Genomic DNA, 18280 nt, shown 5'->3' with positions numbered 1-18280 from the left:
TTGTTTACTTTCCTAGTTAGATTAGGTTACTGTTTAGTCTTTCATTTTGTCGCAAGGACTGAGGAAGCCCTTGCCTTTTTGTATTGCTGGGATTTATATATATACGATGGGAGGGGGACTGCTATCTATCGACTGTTAGTCTCTTCAGCAGTCTCCTCTCTTCTTCTTCCTCAATTTCTCCCTTCCTCTTTCTCTTTCTCTTGAATGTGATTACTGGTTTTCTATTTCTGATATTGTCACATGGTATCAGACTTCCATTAAATCAGAAATTGCAAACACCAACATTCTGTTTTGAGAGTTACTTTTTATTTTCTCCTTCGGTGTGCAGACACCCTTTGCTGCAAGTTTATTCAATGAAAACCTAGTTATGTCAACAGAAAACTAGGTTCTCTTCAGGAATATCTTTTTTTACATGAAGATCATGGAGTTGGTTGGTTATCTACATCAAATTTATTGAAGATTAATCTGGCGGTAATGGTTCATGTCCTCCTTGTTGACTGAATTGATTTCCTTTGGTTCTTCCAATCTGGCCATTATTTTCAATTGAAGTTTCGGGCTCTATTAAGCCCTCAGGTATGAACACTCGATCCTTGATTGAAGACTGATCTGAGTTGTTTTTGTTCATTGAAGAATCTCCCCAAATATTGCTGGCAGTACACTGTCTTGGGTTTTTTTTTTTAGATTTGACTTCTGAAATCAAATCTGAAGAAACAATTGAATGGAATGGCTTGTCAATATGACACAGCCCTCCACGATTTATTTATAATAATTCTGGAGAGAATTCCAGAATATACAAATTACAATAATACCCCAATAGGATACGGTAAAACAATTAGAACATAAATAGAACACAAACTCCCCCATGGGTCGACCATATAACATGGGTCGACCCATGTTACAATAATACCCATATTCCAACACTCTCCCTCAAGTTGGTGCATAGATATCAGTCATACCCAACTTGCACACTAGAGGTTGAAACACCTTTCCACTCAATCCTTTGGTGAACACATCAGCCAACTGGTCACCAGATTGAACATAAGGAACACAAACAGTCCCATTATCCAGATTCTCCTTGATAAAATGACGATCAATTTCAATATGTTTCGTCCTATCATGCTGCACTGGATTATGGGCAATACTGATTGCTAATTTACTGTCGCAGTAAAGTCGCATAGGCAAAATAATAGGAATGCTCAAATCTTGTAACAACGTTTTAAGCCACAGCATCTCACAAATGCCAAGAGCCATAGCTCTAAATTCAGCCTCTGCACTGAAACGGGCAACCACAGTTTGCTTCTTGCTGCTCCATGTAACACAATTTCCACCCACAAATGTATAGTAACCCGTGGTGGATTTCGATCATGAGAGCCAGCCCAATCTGAGTCAGTGTAGGCCTCAATCTGCAGATGGTTATGACAAGATAATAAAACTCTTTTACCAGGGGCAGACTTCAAGTATCTCAAAATTCGGAACACTGCTTCCAGATGGTTAGACCGAGGGTCATGCATAAATTGACTAATAAGGCTCACAGCATAGGCAACGTCAGGCAGCCCTAGTGTGAAATAAATAAATGAGACGCCCGACTAACTGCTGATATCTCCCCTTGTCCACCGGTTCCCCATCAGTGTCTCGGAAATGAGCATTATGCTCTATAGGAGAATCCACAGGAGAACAACCTAGCATGCCGGTTTCTGAAAGAAGATCTAGAGTATGCTTGCGTTGAGATAAAAATAGCCCTTGGGAAGAATGGGCTACTTCAATCCCTAGAAAATAGCGAAGTATGCCTAGATCCTTAATCTCAAATTCCTTGGCCAAATAAATCTTCAACTTGGAAATTTCAGCAGGGTTATTGCCAGTGACAACTATATCATCAACATATACGATGAGAAGAGTAATGATGTTGCCCGTCTTCTTGTTAAACAAGGTATGATCTGCATTGCTTTGTTTATACCCAAAAATCACCATGGCCTTCTGAAAGTGACCAAACCATGCACGTGGTGATTGTTTCAGACCATACAAAGCCTGTTTAAGTTTACACACCTTGCCTTGAGTCGCAGCAGAGGAGAGTCCAGGAGGAATATCCATATATACTTCTTCCTCTAATTCACCATGGAGGAAAGCATTTTTAACATCAAGTTGTTGTAGACTCCATCCCAAGTTCACAGCACAAGAGAGGATAACCCTGATAGTGTTCATTTTTGCAACCGGCGCAAAAGTCTCCAAATAGTCTATCCCATATGTTTGTGTAAACCCGCGAGCAACCAGCCTTGCTTTAAAGCGGTCAACAGTGCCATCAGCTTTTTGTTTAATCACAAATACCTACTTGCAGCCCACAGTCTTCTTTTGTGGTGGAAGAGTAACCAGATCCCATGTACCATTCTTCTTAAGAGCTTGCATTTCTTTGACCATGGCCTCTTTCCACCTAACATTTGCAAATGCCTCCTGCCAAGTTTGTGGTATGGAAACAGAAGATAAAGAGGAAACAAAAGCATGAAATGAGGGGGACAAAGATTCATACGAAACAACCTGAGAGATTGGATGTTGCGTATAAGATCTTTTTCCCTTCCTAAGGGCAATGGGTAAATCAAGTGATGGATCAGAAATAATAGGAGCAGAATGTGAATGTGGAGGATCAGAAATATTACCAGAGGAAGTCTCATTCAGTCCTGGTTCAGAGGACAACTCTTGGTTCGGTAATGCTGCAGTGGTGGGCTGTATTTGCCCCTTTTTCTTTCGATAATATTGCTGCTTAAAGTCTTTCTCTGGCTGAACCTGTTGCTGCTCCCCTTGGACAGCATCATCTTCTAAAGGTACATGATAATCATCAATGGGCTCATGGAAGGAAGGAGGAATATGGATCGACACATCTTCTAGAGGTGGTGTAAACTCCCCCTGAAGAGGTGCCGAAGAGGGAAAGAAAGCCACAGCCTCATGAAAAACAACATCCATGGAAACGAAAAAACGACGAGAGGAGGAATGATAACATTTATAACCTTTTTGGGTAGGGGAATAACCAAGAAAAACATAGCGAAGACCGCGAGGATCAAGCTTACCATGGGCATAGTGGTTACGCACAAAACACACACAGCCAAAAACCTTAGGAGGAATGATGTAAGAAGAAGAACCCCTTAAAAGATCAAGAGGAGATTTATAGTCAAGGATCCGAGAGGGCATTCTATTAATAAGATAAGCTGCTGTTAAAACAACCTCGCCCCAAAAATGAGAGGGAACATGCATTTCAAACATAATGGAGCGAGCAACATCAAGAAGATGCCTATTCTTGCGTTCAGCCACTCCATTTTGAGGTGGAGTGTCGACGCAACTAGTCTGATGAATAATACCTTGAGTTGCAAGAAATAATTGGAATGCCCCATCTAAATATTCATGACCATTGTCACTCCGAAGAATTTGAATGGTGGTCTAAAACTGAGTTTTAACCATGCTATAAAAGACCTTAAAGCAAGAAAACACTTCACTTTTGTGCCTCATTAAATAAACCCAAGTGGTGCGTGTGTGACAATCAATAAACGTGACAAACCACTTAAAACCACAAATAGAAGAGGTGCGTGAGGGACCCCAAACATCAGAATGAATCATAGAAAAAGGTTTGGAACATCTTTTATTTGAACTAGAATAAATAGAACGAGTTTGTTTTGGAAAAACACAAGCCTCACATAATAAAGATTGAGGATTACAATGCTGAAATAAACTAGGAAAAATCTTAGCTAATGCTCCTAAAGGTGGATGGCCCAATCGACGATGCCAACGATGTAATTCAGAGAGATGATGGTCAACGGAAGTAGCAGTAAGAGCCTGTCCAGACTTGGCAGCAGCAGTACTAGAGATAAGATCATCGTCGAGCAAATAAAGTCCACCACGCATTCTACCAGCTCCAATCGTTCTCCCTATCCCCAAGTCCTGAAAGACACAATGAGAAGGATAAAAAAAGCTTTACAATTGAGGTCAGATGTTAAACTACTGATAGAGAGCAAATTGGAAGTTAATTTAGGAACATGCAAGACAGAGGACAAAGATAAAGAAGGAGAACAATGGACAGCTCCCTTCCCGGAGACAGAGGAAAGAGAGCCATCTGCGATTTTGATTTTATCTTTGCCTGAAGAAGGAGAATAACAAAAAAATAAATTTGATGTACCAGTCATGTGATCAGTGGCTCCGGAATCGATTATCTAAGGATGAGATAATGCCGAAGCACACTGACCGGCAAAAGAAATACCTGGTTGGGAGAAAACAAGGTTGGATTCAGAAGAGGGAACCACATTCGAGGTAGAGGCAGATGTAGATGGAGATGTGAGAGACCCAAGATTGGTCATCATACGACGAAATACAGCAAGCTCCTCTGCAAAAAGAGTGGCATTAGGGGCTGGTTCAGTAGCTTCAGAAATGTTGGCCTGTGCACCACCACGATTACCACGACCACGGCCATGGCCACGACCACGGCCACCACCACGACCATCAGAAGAATCAGATGGCCGACCATGCAATTTCCAACAAAAATCCACAGTATGTCGTTCTTTTCCACAATGGGTACATTTAAGAGGTACCTTCTTAGACGAGGAAACGGGTACCAGTATTAGAAGAACCACCCCCAGAAGTTGTTAAAGCTGATCTCTCTGGCTGGGCAGGTGGTAACATAGTGGAACGACGAGTATCCTCCAGCTGAATCATAGAGTAGGCTTGCTCCAAATTGGGAAAAGGGGAACGATTCAAAACTTGAGACCGAAGCTGATCATACTCCACATTAAGTCCAGTCAAAAAAGTATAAACTCTGAATTTATCCTCCCTTTGCTGAAATTTGGTAATATCGGAAGGGCAATCAAGTTGAAAGTTGTCATAGTAATCAAGCTCTTGCCATAGACTACCGAGTTCAGAGTAGTATTGGGACAAAGTAAGTTCACCCTGTTTAGTTGCATGGAGTTTTCTTTGAATATCATAAACCTGTGCATCATTCCCTACCTGGGAATATGTATCTTTAGCAGCCTTCCAGGTTTTTGCTGTTGTATTAAGCAGTACATAGCCACGGGCAATGGATGGAGTCATAGCACTGAGGAGAAAGGACATAACCAGGGAGTTATTGGAACTCCACTTATCTTGTAATGGACCAACATCACGTGGCTTAACAGTAGTCCCATATATATAGCCCTTATAGCCCCTTGAATCAATGGAGAGAAATACAGATGTAGACCAGAGTAAATAATTTGTACCATCGAGCTTCACAGGGCTGACAGGAAAGGAGGGATAATCGTGATGATTCCCTTGTGTGACAGATGGGTCAGTGGATACCACAGTAGAGTCCTCTGAATCAGGCATACTGATGAGGCTATCGACCAACAATTAAGAGTCCAAAAAATACAGAGATGATGTTCCAAAAAATTTCAGATATGAAATCTTCAAAAATAGTCTCGGTGCTGTTGAAGAAGACCTGATCCCTTGTGGTGTCGATCTTAAAGTGCTGAAACCTGATGGGAAAAAATTTAAGATGAAGACCAGAAGAGACCTGGAGTACCGAGAACCAAAAACAAACTGAAACTGTTGAATATCGAGTCCAAAAAAAAAGGCAGAACTGTTGAACTGTTGAGTATCGAGTCCAAAAAAAAATCCTGCAGATGTGCAATCTTCAAAAAATAATTCTGCAAATGTTTAATCTGTAAAAACTGAGTCTGCAGATCTTCAAACTTCCAAAAAATTGATCTCAGTTTGTATGGAGATCATAAAAAATTGGAAAAGAAAAGGAGGTAAAGGCTAGGGCAGGTACTAGATCATATTAGATCACCTCCAAGTACCGCCCTCATGGGAAAGAAGAGACCTTAGGAGAAGAGATTCTCGGTTTAGGGTTTTAAGAGGACTAGGTTAATCGATCTAAGAGATCGATCTTTAAGAAGGCAGAGATGGGAAAAGGAGGGAGAAGGCAGAGATCGATTTGAATTTAGGAACTTATTTCTCAGGTATCGATAGTAGCTCTGATACCATGAAGAAACAATTGAATGGAATGAATGGAATGGCTTGTCAATATGACACAGCCCTCCACGATTTATTTATAATAATTCTGGAGAGAATTCCAGAATATACAAATTACAATAATACCCCAATAGGATAGGGTAAAACAATTAGAACATAAATAGAACACAAACTCCCCCATGGGTCGACAATATAACATGGGTCGACCCATGTTACAATAATACCCATATTCCAACAAAATCTGAATCTGTCCATCAGATTCAGCTGCCCTTCTAGGGTTTTATACCCCTTTGGAAGGTCCTTCAATCTGGTTTTGGAAGCATTCTGCTTTTCACAGTGAAAGTAATTAGGTTTTTCCCGAAATCTGGGTGGTTTATATTCAGAATTGAGTTTTTGGTCACTGGTTGCTGAATTCTCACTTAGACCAGTGTTATACTGCGGGGAATTCTTCTTCAGTCGCTGCCAGATATATACTCAGGCTTGGAGTTTGATCCTACATTGCCTACTACATTGATTTTTTATTTTTATTTTTTTTTTGGGGGGGGGGGGGGTGATCATATTTTGCTGGCCAGAGGTGTTGCTCTCTTGTACCTGGCTATAGCTCCTTTAGATCCTAAGTTTTCCTCGGACAATGTGTCCAGATCACGATTATAAAACTCAATGGAATTGGTAATTATCTGTTATGGGCTCAGGCAATCAAGGTTTATATTAATGCGAAAGGGAAGTTGAAATACCTTACATCTTACCCACTTTCTGCTGATTCCAAAGAACCTTCTGAAATGAAAGCCTATGAGGAGTGGATACGTGAGAATGACACCTTTCTTATATGGTTATGGAACAGCATGGAACAGTCTATTGCAACAAATGTAATGTTCCACCCCACTGCCAAGGGAGTGTGGGATGACTTGAAGCGAACCTACACCCAAGAGAAGAATATATCTCGTGTCTATGATTTATATGATAAACTTTTTACTTTCAAGCAGAGGAACAGATCCTTGAATGAATACTTCAATGCTTTCTGGAACAGTTAATTCAGCGGGAAGAATTTTATGTTGCAAAGTTTATGGTCAGATTAAATAATCAGTTAAAAGTCAACTGCTTGTTGGGGAAAAGGTGCCTTTACTTAATGAGTTGTTGGCACATCTTCAGCGTATTGTTATTCCTTCCATGGCTGATACCTCACCCTATCCTAAAGATAGTCTTGCATTCGTTATTGGCCATGGCCGAGGTTCTAACTTCTCAAAGGGAGGGCGTGGCTCTTAGGGAGGTCGTAGCCATGGTGGAAGAGGTATAGGTGGCCAACAGAATGACCGACCCTCCAAACAGTGTACTTTTGTGGCAAGCTAAATCATACAATTGATACATGTTGGGCTAACATGGTCGACCAAAGTGGACTCCACCGCTAGCTAATAATGCTATGTCTGATGGTAATACTACCAAGGTGTCTTCTAGCGACACCAATATTGCTTCTTCATCTAGAGTTCCTTCATCAGGTTCTGTATCTCGAGATGACTACAACCACTTATTAAAACTTCTCCAGAATCTTCAGCCATCCACCGATGCTTCTTAATCAACAGCCACCCTGGCCCCCACACAAATACATCCGCTTTCCTTACATCCACATCTTCCACTCCATGGATCATTGATTTTGGTGTTTTTAACTAAATGACTAGTAAGTTAGATTTATTTTCTTCATTGTCAAAAGTTCCTAATTCTTCACCTGTAATTCTTGCTACTGGATCTTCTACCCCTGGGACTGTTCATGGTACAGTTTCCCTACTACATCCACGACTTTGTCATATGTTCTTCATGTACCACAATTATCATTAAACCTGCTATCCGTTAGTTAGCTTACTAAATCTCTTAATTGTTCTTGCCCCAGATGATCTTTATCCTTTTTTCCAGGGAGTGGCTTTGGATGGACATGTCTTTCTCAGGCAGCTTGATGTGTGACATTGTGGGCAAGCTTGTGTTTAGTGCTATCATCTATCATATTTGGATGGAGTGGAATCTTCGAAGATGGACCTCAACTGTTCTGTCACCTTTTATCCTTCTTATTGTATTTTTTAGGACCTTCAGACAAGTAGGACGATTGGTGGCGGGCTTGAACAGGCTGGCCTCTACTATCTCAACTGCATTGGTCCCTATACTATTGGTGCTACTACTACTGGTGTCGTCACTCCTCTCCAATGGCATTTTCGATTGGGCCATTTATCCTTACCCAAACTTGTACCCAGTTGCAAATCTATGTCTCGCCTTGAGTATGCAGCTTATGAACTCGGGAAGCATCATCGATCATCCTTTCCTGCTCGTGGTTTGTCTACAAGTTAGTCTTTATTTTCCTTAGTTCATTCTAATATTTGAGGTCCTTGTCGTGTCAAAAAAATTTTCATTTTGTCACCTTTGTAGACGATCATTCCCAGTTAACTTGGGTCTCTTTGTTGAAAGATCATTCAAAGTTTTTATCCGTTTTTAAAAATTTTATAATGAAATAAAGACCCAATTTGATGTTTCCATTAAAGTTTTACTTTCCAATAATGCACTTGAATACATTCAGCATGAAATTTATGCTTTTTGTTCAGCTCATGGCATGATTCATTAAACGAGTTGCTCTTATTCCCCCCCCCCCCCCCCCAAAAAAAAATGGGGCTGCTGAACAGAAAAATAAACACTTATTGGAGAATGGAGATTGCTCAATCTCTCATGATCTATATGCATGTTCCCAACCATTTTTTATATGATGGTATTCTTATTTCTTACTGCATGCTATTTGATCAACTAAATGCCCTCTTCTATTTAAGATAACCGTTCCACTTTATCTATTCCTTGTTTTCCTTGCCGCCCAAGGTTTTTGTTTGTGTTTGCGTTGCTCATATTATACAACCTCAAGTAGATAAATTGTCTTCTAAGGCTGTAAAATGTGTTTTCCTTAGTTATTCTAGAACTCAAAAAGGGTATAAATGTTATGACCCTGTTACTCATTGGCAATTTGTCAGCGCCGATGTTACCTTCTTTGAACATACTCCATATTTTCTCCTCTTTTGCTTAGATCTACTCTTAATGGTGATAGTACTTGTGCACCACCTATTCTGATTCTTGTGCCATTTGATGATGTTCCAATTGCTTCATCTCCTATACCACTGCAAGTGTACCAGCGGTGCAAGGAAACAGTGTCATCAACTACTGCCTCACAGCCCACCACTCAGTTTGCTCCTCTAGCTGAAGCTCCGATTGATTTACCAGTAATCTTTGCAAAGGTACCCGCTCTTGCACTCAGAAATCCATTGTAACACGCCGCATGCATGTCATGATTATTTTATTGACATTTCGATGGAATTGGATATTTTTATACTTTTGTGAATATTTTAAATATTTGTATTATGGTGGGAATGCCCTACTATTCATTGGTATTATTTATATGATGCTGTTATATTATTTTAATTAGTCTTAGTGCTGCTGGAGCAGTGAATTGAAAGGAAATCAAGAAGAAACAGAGAAGTTGAGTCTTAAAGGTGAGGGATCCATGACTATGTACTATAATATAGTGCATGCAAGTTGTGTGAGGGAAGCATGGGTATGAATTGAATGATATGATGTGTTTATTGAATGATGCTTGATTTATATATATATATATATATATATATAGAGAGAGAGAGAGAGAGAGAAAGAAAGAGAGAGTTATATGAATGAATGTCATGGGAATGCTTAAAGTGTTTACTTGATATTACTTGAATGTAAAATGAAGTATGACATGAGATGTTTTTATGAAATGATGATATGTATATGGTCTATTAATGTGATATGAAATCTGATATATGTCATACAATGAAATATGTATGAGAACGATTTCATATGTTATGCCAACTACCAAGAGAAAGTAATGAATGATTATTAAATGAAAAGGGTAATGAAGAGATGAAGTAAATGAATGAAAGAGAACTCCCAGGGCTCTGGTTGCCTAGAACAAGGTGTAGATGTGGCCTACAATGAACTAGAGTTTGTCCTCCCCCAGGGCTACGGTGCCTGGACACATGGGAGTAGAAATGTCTAGTATGATGTTTATAGATGAGGGTTCCTCCCCCAGGGCTCCAGTGACTGGATACGTGAGAGTAGAGCCAGTCTATATTAATACAATGCTTATTAGATGAGGGTTCCTTCCTCAGGGCTCCGGTGCCTGGATACATGGACGTAGAGCCCGTCTACATAGTATGATGTTTATTAGATGAGGGTTCCTCCCCCAGGGCTCCGGTGCCTTGATACACAGGAGTAGAACTCGTCTATAATGCTCACTGTATCATCCTCCCCGAGGCTGCAGTGTCTAGGAATATGAGTAGAATAAAGATACAAGGTTGACTACTACCCTCAATAGATTGTGCACCATGGTATTTCACTAAATGGCCAAGACTTGACCTAACTAATTAAGAAATGAATTTCTATGGTTTATCATTTATGTCTTTGTATCTCATTGGTTTGTCATTTATGTCTTTGTATCCATTATTGTAAGTGTATAGAATCGTGTACCTCACTGGACTTAAGCTCATCCCATATATGTTGATTGATATTTTTTAAATGAGGAGGCTTCTACAACTCTAGTGTATGTGCGTTGAGAACCCAAGATTAGGGCCCAAAAGACATTTCGTGATGTTAAGAACAGTTGACTTTTTTAATTATAAATAACATTTTGATATGTTTGATTCAGACTTTTGTATATGCATAAATGTAACTATTTGTCACTAGTACATTTTTTTTGGTAAACCACCAGTACATAAATTAACTCTTAAAATGCAACTGAACCTTTATGCTTCTGCTGTGTTGTATGCGATACTGGGACTTTTGCTACTACTTTTATATGTTTATTTGTGACCTTCCGGGTCAGCGCTTGCAAGAGCAGTGCCTAGAACCCTGTCTGGGTTCGGGAAGTTACATTCATAATTGCTTACCGATTGAAAATTTTGTTTCTATATCTCACCTTCCATCTCCTTCCTCAACCTCTCCTCTTTCTCTTTCTCTTAACCATAGATGTCACGGCGTCTAGGCGCCCCAAGGCATTGGAGAGGGTCCCAAAATCAAGGCGACACCAACTAGGCAATCAAAGCGTCTGAACGCCTAGGCAACGCCTAGGCAACGCCTTGACAACTATGCTCTTAACTGTGATTACTGGTTTTCTATTTCTGGTATTGTCACAGTTTCCCCAAAATATAGCATAAGGGCATTAATTCCACATGTCCGTATTTTTCAAGATAAAAGTCTTAGTCTTCTGAGAATTATTCCTTGCTGTTTTCTCATGAAGACTCTTCTTCTTCTTCTGGTGCTATCTTTTCGCTTTTTACTCATTAATTTTTTTAATCTGTGGTACCCCTGTTCTATATCAATTATCAGATTGCATTCTTCTTCAATATCTCTGTAGTTACTAGTTTGATTTATTTAAAATTTCATATACTAGTTTTTGACTTCATTCTCTCTTGAAATTCTGATTCTGTTTCTTGAAAAATTCTGATCAGTATTCTGTTCAAGTTCTGCTACTCAATTTCCTAGTAACTAGGACTTCTGCATAAACTGTTATTCTATCACTAGAATTCCACCAAACTTTGCAGGTCTATTACTCTACCAGAATAGACCAAAAGTCCAGGTTTCCAGTCCATTCTAAATATTCTGTTCTGAGAAATACTCCTCCTTTTGTTGTTCTGTTTCAACTTTATTTAGGGACCCTGTTATTGGATTTTCTGGTTTGGGATTAACCTACATTAAAACCTAGCATTTGATTTCTTCAAACCTTAACCACATCACTTCTCCTCCAACCATATCCTAAAATCAAACCAAAACTTGTCCACTTTACCGTTAGGCCCGTTACGCATAGATTTTCCGCTTAAGAATAACTATATCGTTCAAGACCCATTAAACCCTATCAGAATATCTGTTTTATCAACGTTAGTTGATTTTCATCATTTCCTTCACCAAACAAACCTGACCCTAGAACTGAAACACATTTGAACTAATAATTTGAGAATCCTAGTAATAACAAGAAGCCAAACACCCACAAAACAACAGCTTTATCATTGAAATAAAATAAAATAGAAAACACCACCACTGACTTAAATAGTGCAGAATATATGTGTGTGTGTATGTGTGTGCGTTTGTACCCATCTCTTTCCCTTCATCATTATAATGGATGAGCATTGCCCCAGGGAATGATCTAAAGCCTTTGTGTACAAGATGAATGGTCTGCCTGCGACGTGGGCGGCCAATACCATAGGCTTGGTCTAGTACTCTTTGATATCTTCGTAGGCCTTGTCACAAGCCTCGTCCTAGACAAAGTTAACCCCTTTTTTTCATGAACTTAAAGAAGGGTCGACATCTTTCAGAGCAGTTATTGACTTGTAAGCCGTAGTCTTCGATTCTTGCCTTAGCAGAGTAGATGAATTCCCTTGTTGAATAGAAGAGGAAACTTCTGCCCCTCTCCCTTCTTTTGAGTTTACGGGCTTCTGCTTAGTTTGTCGTTTATATGTTCCAATAAGTGCATGCACCTTTGAACGGGGCATGGAGATGCAAGAAGAGAGTAGCAAGCTCTCTTCGTGTAGTCTTGTGGTAAGTTTTATCAGTTTAGTCTAGCTTGTTCTGTAATAGTATTGTATAGTCTTGTTTTTTCTTTTTCTTTTTTTTTTTCTTTTTTAGCAAGCGAAAGCATGGAAAGAGAGCTCGGTCGAAACCACCGACACAAGTTAAGGTGGAAGTTTAAAAAGTATAGGGTTTCAGTTGGTTTAGACTGGTTTCGACCAGTTCGATTGTTTCGGTTGAAACCAGTTGAACCAACCCAAACTGGCATATCAAAAATGTCAAGTTTCGATCGAAACATACACTGTCTCGGTGGTTTCGACACAAGGAGTAGGAGTTTGGCTCAAAAGTGTGGATTTCTTCAAGAGGTTTATTTGTTTGGTGCATCTACAAACTACATCAACTTTCTTAATCCATCATATGTTGGGTATGGACCGTATGGTGGATATGTTGGTGGACCATTCTTTGAGAGCACCGGTTCATTTGGATATGGGAGTGGTCATGACTCATGATACATCTGCTAGCAACATATGGATATGGGGATGGGTTAGGTGTTGGGTCATCCTTTGTCGACAGTACCTTCAGGTATCCATCCTAGTCATGTGTGTCGGTTCCAACTTCTTACAGTCATGATGAGCCCTTCCCTAGGTTGGGATATCTTATACAAGTTGATGATGGGGCTTATAGATGGGTAGTTATGGACTATTAGAACAATTGGGCCCAAAGCATGTCATGGGATACATATGTGGTACATTCAGAGGAACGGCTCCGAAATATTCAGTGGTACACAGCTCATCGATTAGATCCACCAAGAAACTCCACATGGAATTGAGAAAGGAGGAGCACCTTAATGTTCTATTTGGATAACATGTATTATTCAGTATTCTTGTTAATGTAGCTCTAAAAAGGAGAAGGATCCTACTAGAGGCCAAGCAACAGCATCAAAAAAGGGGTTGTTGGTTCAAATGGGGAGAATTAGGGTTAGGTTTATGAGAATGGAGTTAAATCTTATGTGGTTTTAATTGGCAGGTCTAGGAGAAGCTAATAATATAGGTTTGAATGAGGTTTAAATAAAAATTTAAAATTCAGAAATTTAGGGTTAAGGTTTCAGGTTTTGGGTTTTAGAATTTAGGTTGAAATTAAGGTTTTAAATGGGAGTTTAGGGCTAGGGTTGGAATCGAGTTTTCCAAATAGGGAGGCAGATGTTCGATCCAAATATGGGAGGTTTTTTATGGCAAATTAGGTCTGAACAGGTTTTATGTTGTTCCAGGTTTAATGGAAGTTAATGGGGATTTAGGGTTTGGGTGGATGGGTAGGGCTGAGATGAATATCGAGTGGAGGGGAAGTGTTGGGGATCCTATGATCCAAATCTGAAGAAATTCTGATGAGGGGTTAATGCTGGACAGGGTTGAGAGTGATTAGGGTTTATGAAATTCAAACAAAAAACAAAGGGGAATCGATTGGGGGGAGCGCAGAGGGTTAGAAACAGAATTGGGTCTCAAATTTATAGAGCTCTATCCACTGGCAGCAAGCTTGGACAGCAAAGAAGGATAGAACCACCTTCAATCTTAGGGACCCTCCCAGCCGTCACGGCGTAAGGAGTCGTAGGGGATCCACCTACTCTTCCTTGATAGAACCACAAGGCAAACACTCATAAGGAGCAGCAGCAGCAACAATGGCAGCAAACACGATTTTTTTAATTCATAAAACTGTGGGAGGAGCCTCCCACAATTTCAATATTAATAATAAAACGCCATAGGCCAAATCCTAATACAATTTAAACTCTTCCCTCACTTAAATCATGGAGCGGGGGATCTAATTAAAACAACTTAAAATTTTAAAAGGTTAAAAGACCTATTTACCCCTAATAACTTAAAACGAAAGACACTTAATTAAATCACTTAAATTGAACCATGGTTTGAACCGGTTCAATTTAAGTTTACAAATAAGCTGAAATAAAACTAAGTATAGAACCTACTAAATGTAAACCTAAGTTATGGCTCCCAAAGCCCTAATTTCAGGGCTACTTCTTCTTCTTCTTCTTCCTTTGGATGTGAGCACATGATGCTGCATCACTTGTAATTTAATTTATGTGAACTAAGTATTTATAATACCAGGTTTAATGTATTCTTTAGTGTACACTAACAAACTTGGGTCAGTAACTACAAGTACCATTTTGAGTGTTTTTTTTATGAAAATAATTCATGCACAATGTTTAGAATGTCAAAAAATGGTTGTGTACAAAAAATCGGACCTGAAAAACCATTTCTAGGCCTCGAAACCACAGTTTCGAGTTGGCTGGGAAAAAGTACCAAGTTTCAACTTGGTTTTGATCAGTTTCGACCATATCTCGGTTTCGGGCTGGTCGAAACCCGAGATTTAGAACCTTGAGTGGACGATCATAGGTTGTTGCAAACATGGTAGGATGCATAACCTAGGCAAATTTTGCACTCTATCAGGAACAAAAGACAACATTGTTTTCAATTCAATTAGTAATTCTTGCATGCATTTGTGTGTATTATTTATTAGCATTGACCTTTTTGCTGTTTCCCCAAATTTTTTTTTAAATTACTTCTTTCTTATTCTTCCATTCTCCTCTACTTCGACTTTTCCAAAAAAATCCCTCTTTTTTTTTCTTTTTCTTTTTTTTGCATTTTCAGCATTGTCAAAAGTTTATCTCTTGTGTTTTATATATATATATATATGGGATAAAGAACCCTGAAAGGCAGCACAGCCCCTGCGCCCAAACACAGAGGGGCACGAAATGACCACCCTCCCCCCCCCATGAAAGGTGGAAATCCCACCCTCTCATTGATGCTTCCATGCACGCTCCCATTGGCAATTTGGCCCACTGCGCAGGTGCAGGGGCCACGCTGCCTGACAGGGAACCCTCTCCCATATATATATGTATATATATAGAGAGAGAGAGAGATGGAGTAATTTCTGGTCTGCTTATTCATGCTCCTTCCATCACTGCAGCCAGAGAGAATAGAAAAGAAATGAAGGAATCCTCGATTTTTATTGGTTATCTTTTTAATTTTCTCAAAAGAAGTAAAAAATTCATTACTGTAACTTGGTAAGAAATAAACAAAACACAAAAGCATCTTCCACATTAAAACAAGGAGTACACCAGACAAAATTGGATCTGTGTACCCATGAACCGTTTCATAAATACTCTAACAGCATCCAAAAAAAAAGACCCATCCTATAAATCAGTCCTACCAAGTTCCTCCATCCAAAATCGTAGCAGAATAAGAAAAATCAAAAGAGAAGCAAAAGTACAGCCATCAAGCTCGAATCATGTCCTTGACTCCTTGTTATCAATGATATCTGAGCAACTCACACACTTAATGCCGAGTTCACTGCAGGCCAGTTCTTGCTCTTCTCCTCTCCTTAAAAGTCCACATGTTTGTTTCATCCCACAGACCCCAAATACCCTATGAAAGCATCTGCCAAAGAATATTCCCCCTGACCCAAAACTCAAAATTGACTGGCAAAGAAACATGTCCTTCTCTGCTGTCAGTCAGTGCCAATGCATCCCAAACAAATCCAAGAAGTAATTACACACTGCTTTGCAGAGTGGCAAGAAGGAAATAGATGAACTCCATCCTTCATATCATGGTCACACATGGCACACTTGTTCGACAAAGGCATCTCTTTTTCTACTGCAAATTGGCCAATGTTAGAACCTTGTCCAAAGCAAGGACCCAACAAAAATCTCAATTTGTAGCAGCATTGGTTTGCCCCACACCAGATGCATATCCGGCTTATCCTCAGAGCTTCTCATCGTGTAACCCATTAACACAAACGTTTCAATCTATTCGTTTAGAAATCACTGAGCAGTTTAACCAATCAAATGATCCACTCCCTAAATTCAGCATTCAACCAATCTAGGAAAATCAATTCAGAACTAAAATGAAAAAATGAACCAAACAATCGATAGAGGGAGAGGGGACTTACGCGGCTTCCAATACTATTGGAGTTCCAGACCACTTGGCCTGAAGTGAAACCTGAACGTTCTTCGGGCGACGATTATCCGCAGAAACCGAACTCCAAGAAAGATTCACAACGACAAGAAGGATCAGAATGCAATGCAGAAACTGAGATCTGAAACGTCGCTCCATGCTGAAACCTGCTCTAAGCTGTCATGAAGCAGTAAGATTTAGATCTCAGTGTTTCTCACTATCCATAGATGAAATCGAGTGTTCTGTTGAGGCTTTTTTAGCTGGTTATATATAATCGACGGAGGCCGTAGAACGGTATAAGAGCACGAAGACTTCGCGGGTCTCTGCTTAAGCGAGGGTTTGAAACGGATGTGGTGCAACTCGGTCCGGGCTGACCATGTATGGGTCAAGCTTAGTCCTTGGTGCAATGGTGCTCCAGTTCGGTAGCCACAAGCATCGAACTAGGGGTGTCAATGGGCCGGGCTTGGCCTTAAGCTTAGCCCAACTTTGGTGGCAACCTTAACCTAAACCCAAGTCCAGTCCAACCTTGCCAGGGCCAAGCATACCTTCAACCCAGCCCGACGTTGGCAAAGTTTTCCCAAGCCTGCCTTAGTGGGTTATTAAGTGCATACATCGGCGGGCCCATATTTATTAAGTGTATACAGGGTTGGGCTGGCCCTGCCAGGGCCAAGGCCTCAACCCAGGCCCGGCCCGGCCCTGCCAAGGCCAAGAAAATACTAGGGTTTTTGTCAAATGCCCATTTATCCAAATGCACCCTTACAACTTTACAATTTACATGTGCCCCCTTACTTTCAAAACATTGTAACACTTTAGTCCAGTCCATTAGTCTAGGATGTTAGACGTTTGTTTTAAGGAATCTAATGACCAAAATGCCCTTATGACAAAAACCCACCAAAATTAAAGAGTAAAGTGACCAAATTGCTCTCATCTTCCCCAAATCGTTTAGGGTTTGAAACTAAAAATCAAACCCTAAACCATTTTGGGAAGATGAACCCTAAAATCAATGAATCTATCCTGGCTCTTGCCATGTACCGTCAGATTATCTTATCTGCATCTCAACTGTTCAAGGAGTGAGTTGTTGCAACAAGCTCGAAATTTCATCCAATCATAGTTAAAATATTATTTAAAGAAATTCATCATATTCAAAAAGTGGATTCCATGTTGAGCATCCCTTCCATTCACAGGTAAACATTAATCTAACGCACAAATATATAGTCAGTGTAGGAATTAGTACACCCAAAAGCATAAGTGTAATTGCAACTAAGAGTGTCAATCAATATGGTTTCAGTTTGGTGCATGAAACAAAAGGAGGAAGCAAAATTGTATCATATTGAGAACTCGAATGCATTTTCAATACTGAAACCGTATCAAGTCAGTTCAATTTCAATACGATTTTATTCGGTTCATATACAGTTTTATTATTTAATTTGGTTTGGTTTTGGTATGTTTTTTTTTTTTTTACGATTTCATAAACCATATCTCATATATAATATATGAGATACATATATGATATATACTAAGATGCATAACTATAATTAATATACATTTGTATACTTGATTCGGTTCGGAAATAGGTTATTTGATACGGTATGATTTGTATCAAATGATTTTGCCTTAGATAATGAAATTGTACTATATCAAATAATATTAATTTTATTGATACCGAAAATCGTACCAATTGGTTTTGGTTTTGGTTCCAAATTAACACCCTTAACTAAAACGGTAAGCACCTCGTAGGTGTGGGGATGAAAATGATTATCAAAGAGAATATGGTTGCTTGCATA

General features: G+C 39.6%; 1 protein-coding gene across 1 annotated transcript in view; it reads right to left on the bottom strand.

The window, feature by feature from the left end:
- Positions 1–16733, bottom strand: part of LOC122654328 (UDP-glucose:glycoprotein glucosyltransferase) — a 155638-nt gene extending 138905 nt beyond the window's left edge. Inside the window, exon 1 of the mRNA XM_043848377.1 lies at positions 16492–16733. Within this exon, the coding sequence (XP_043704312.1) occupies positions 16492–16655 (164 nt within the window). The 5' untranslated portion in view covers positions 16656–16733. The remainder of the gene's footprint in view (positions 1–16491) is intronic.
- Positions 16734–18280: the final 1547 nt, after the last annotated feature.

Source organism: Telopea speciosissima, chromosome 3, assembly GCF_018873765.1.
Source record: "Telopea speciosissima isolate NSW1024214 ecotype Mountain lineage chromosome 3, Tspe_v1, whole genome shotgun sequence".
Classification (NCBI taxonomy): domain Eukaryota; kingdom Viridiplantae; phylum Streptophyta; class Magnoliopsida; order Proteales; family Proteaceae; genus Telopea; species Telopea speciosissima.
The sequence above is the reverse complement of the archived record's forward strand: the minus strand, read 5'-3'. Positions and strand labels throughout refer to the sequence as shown.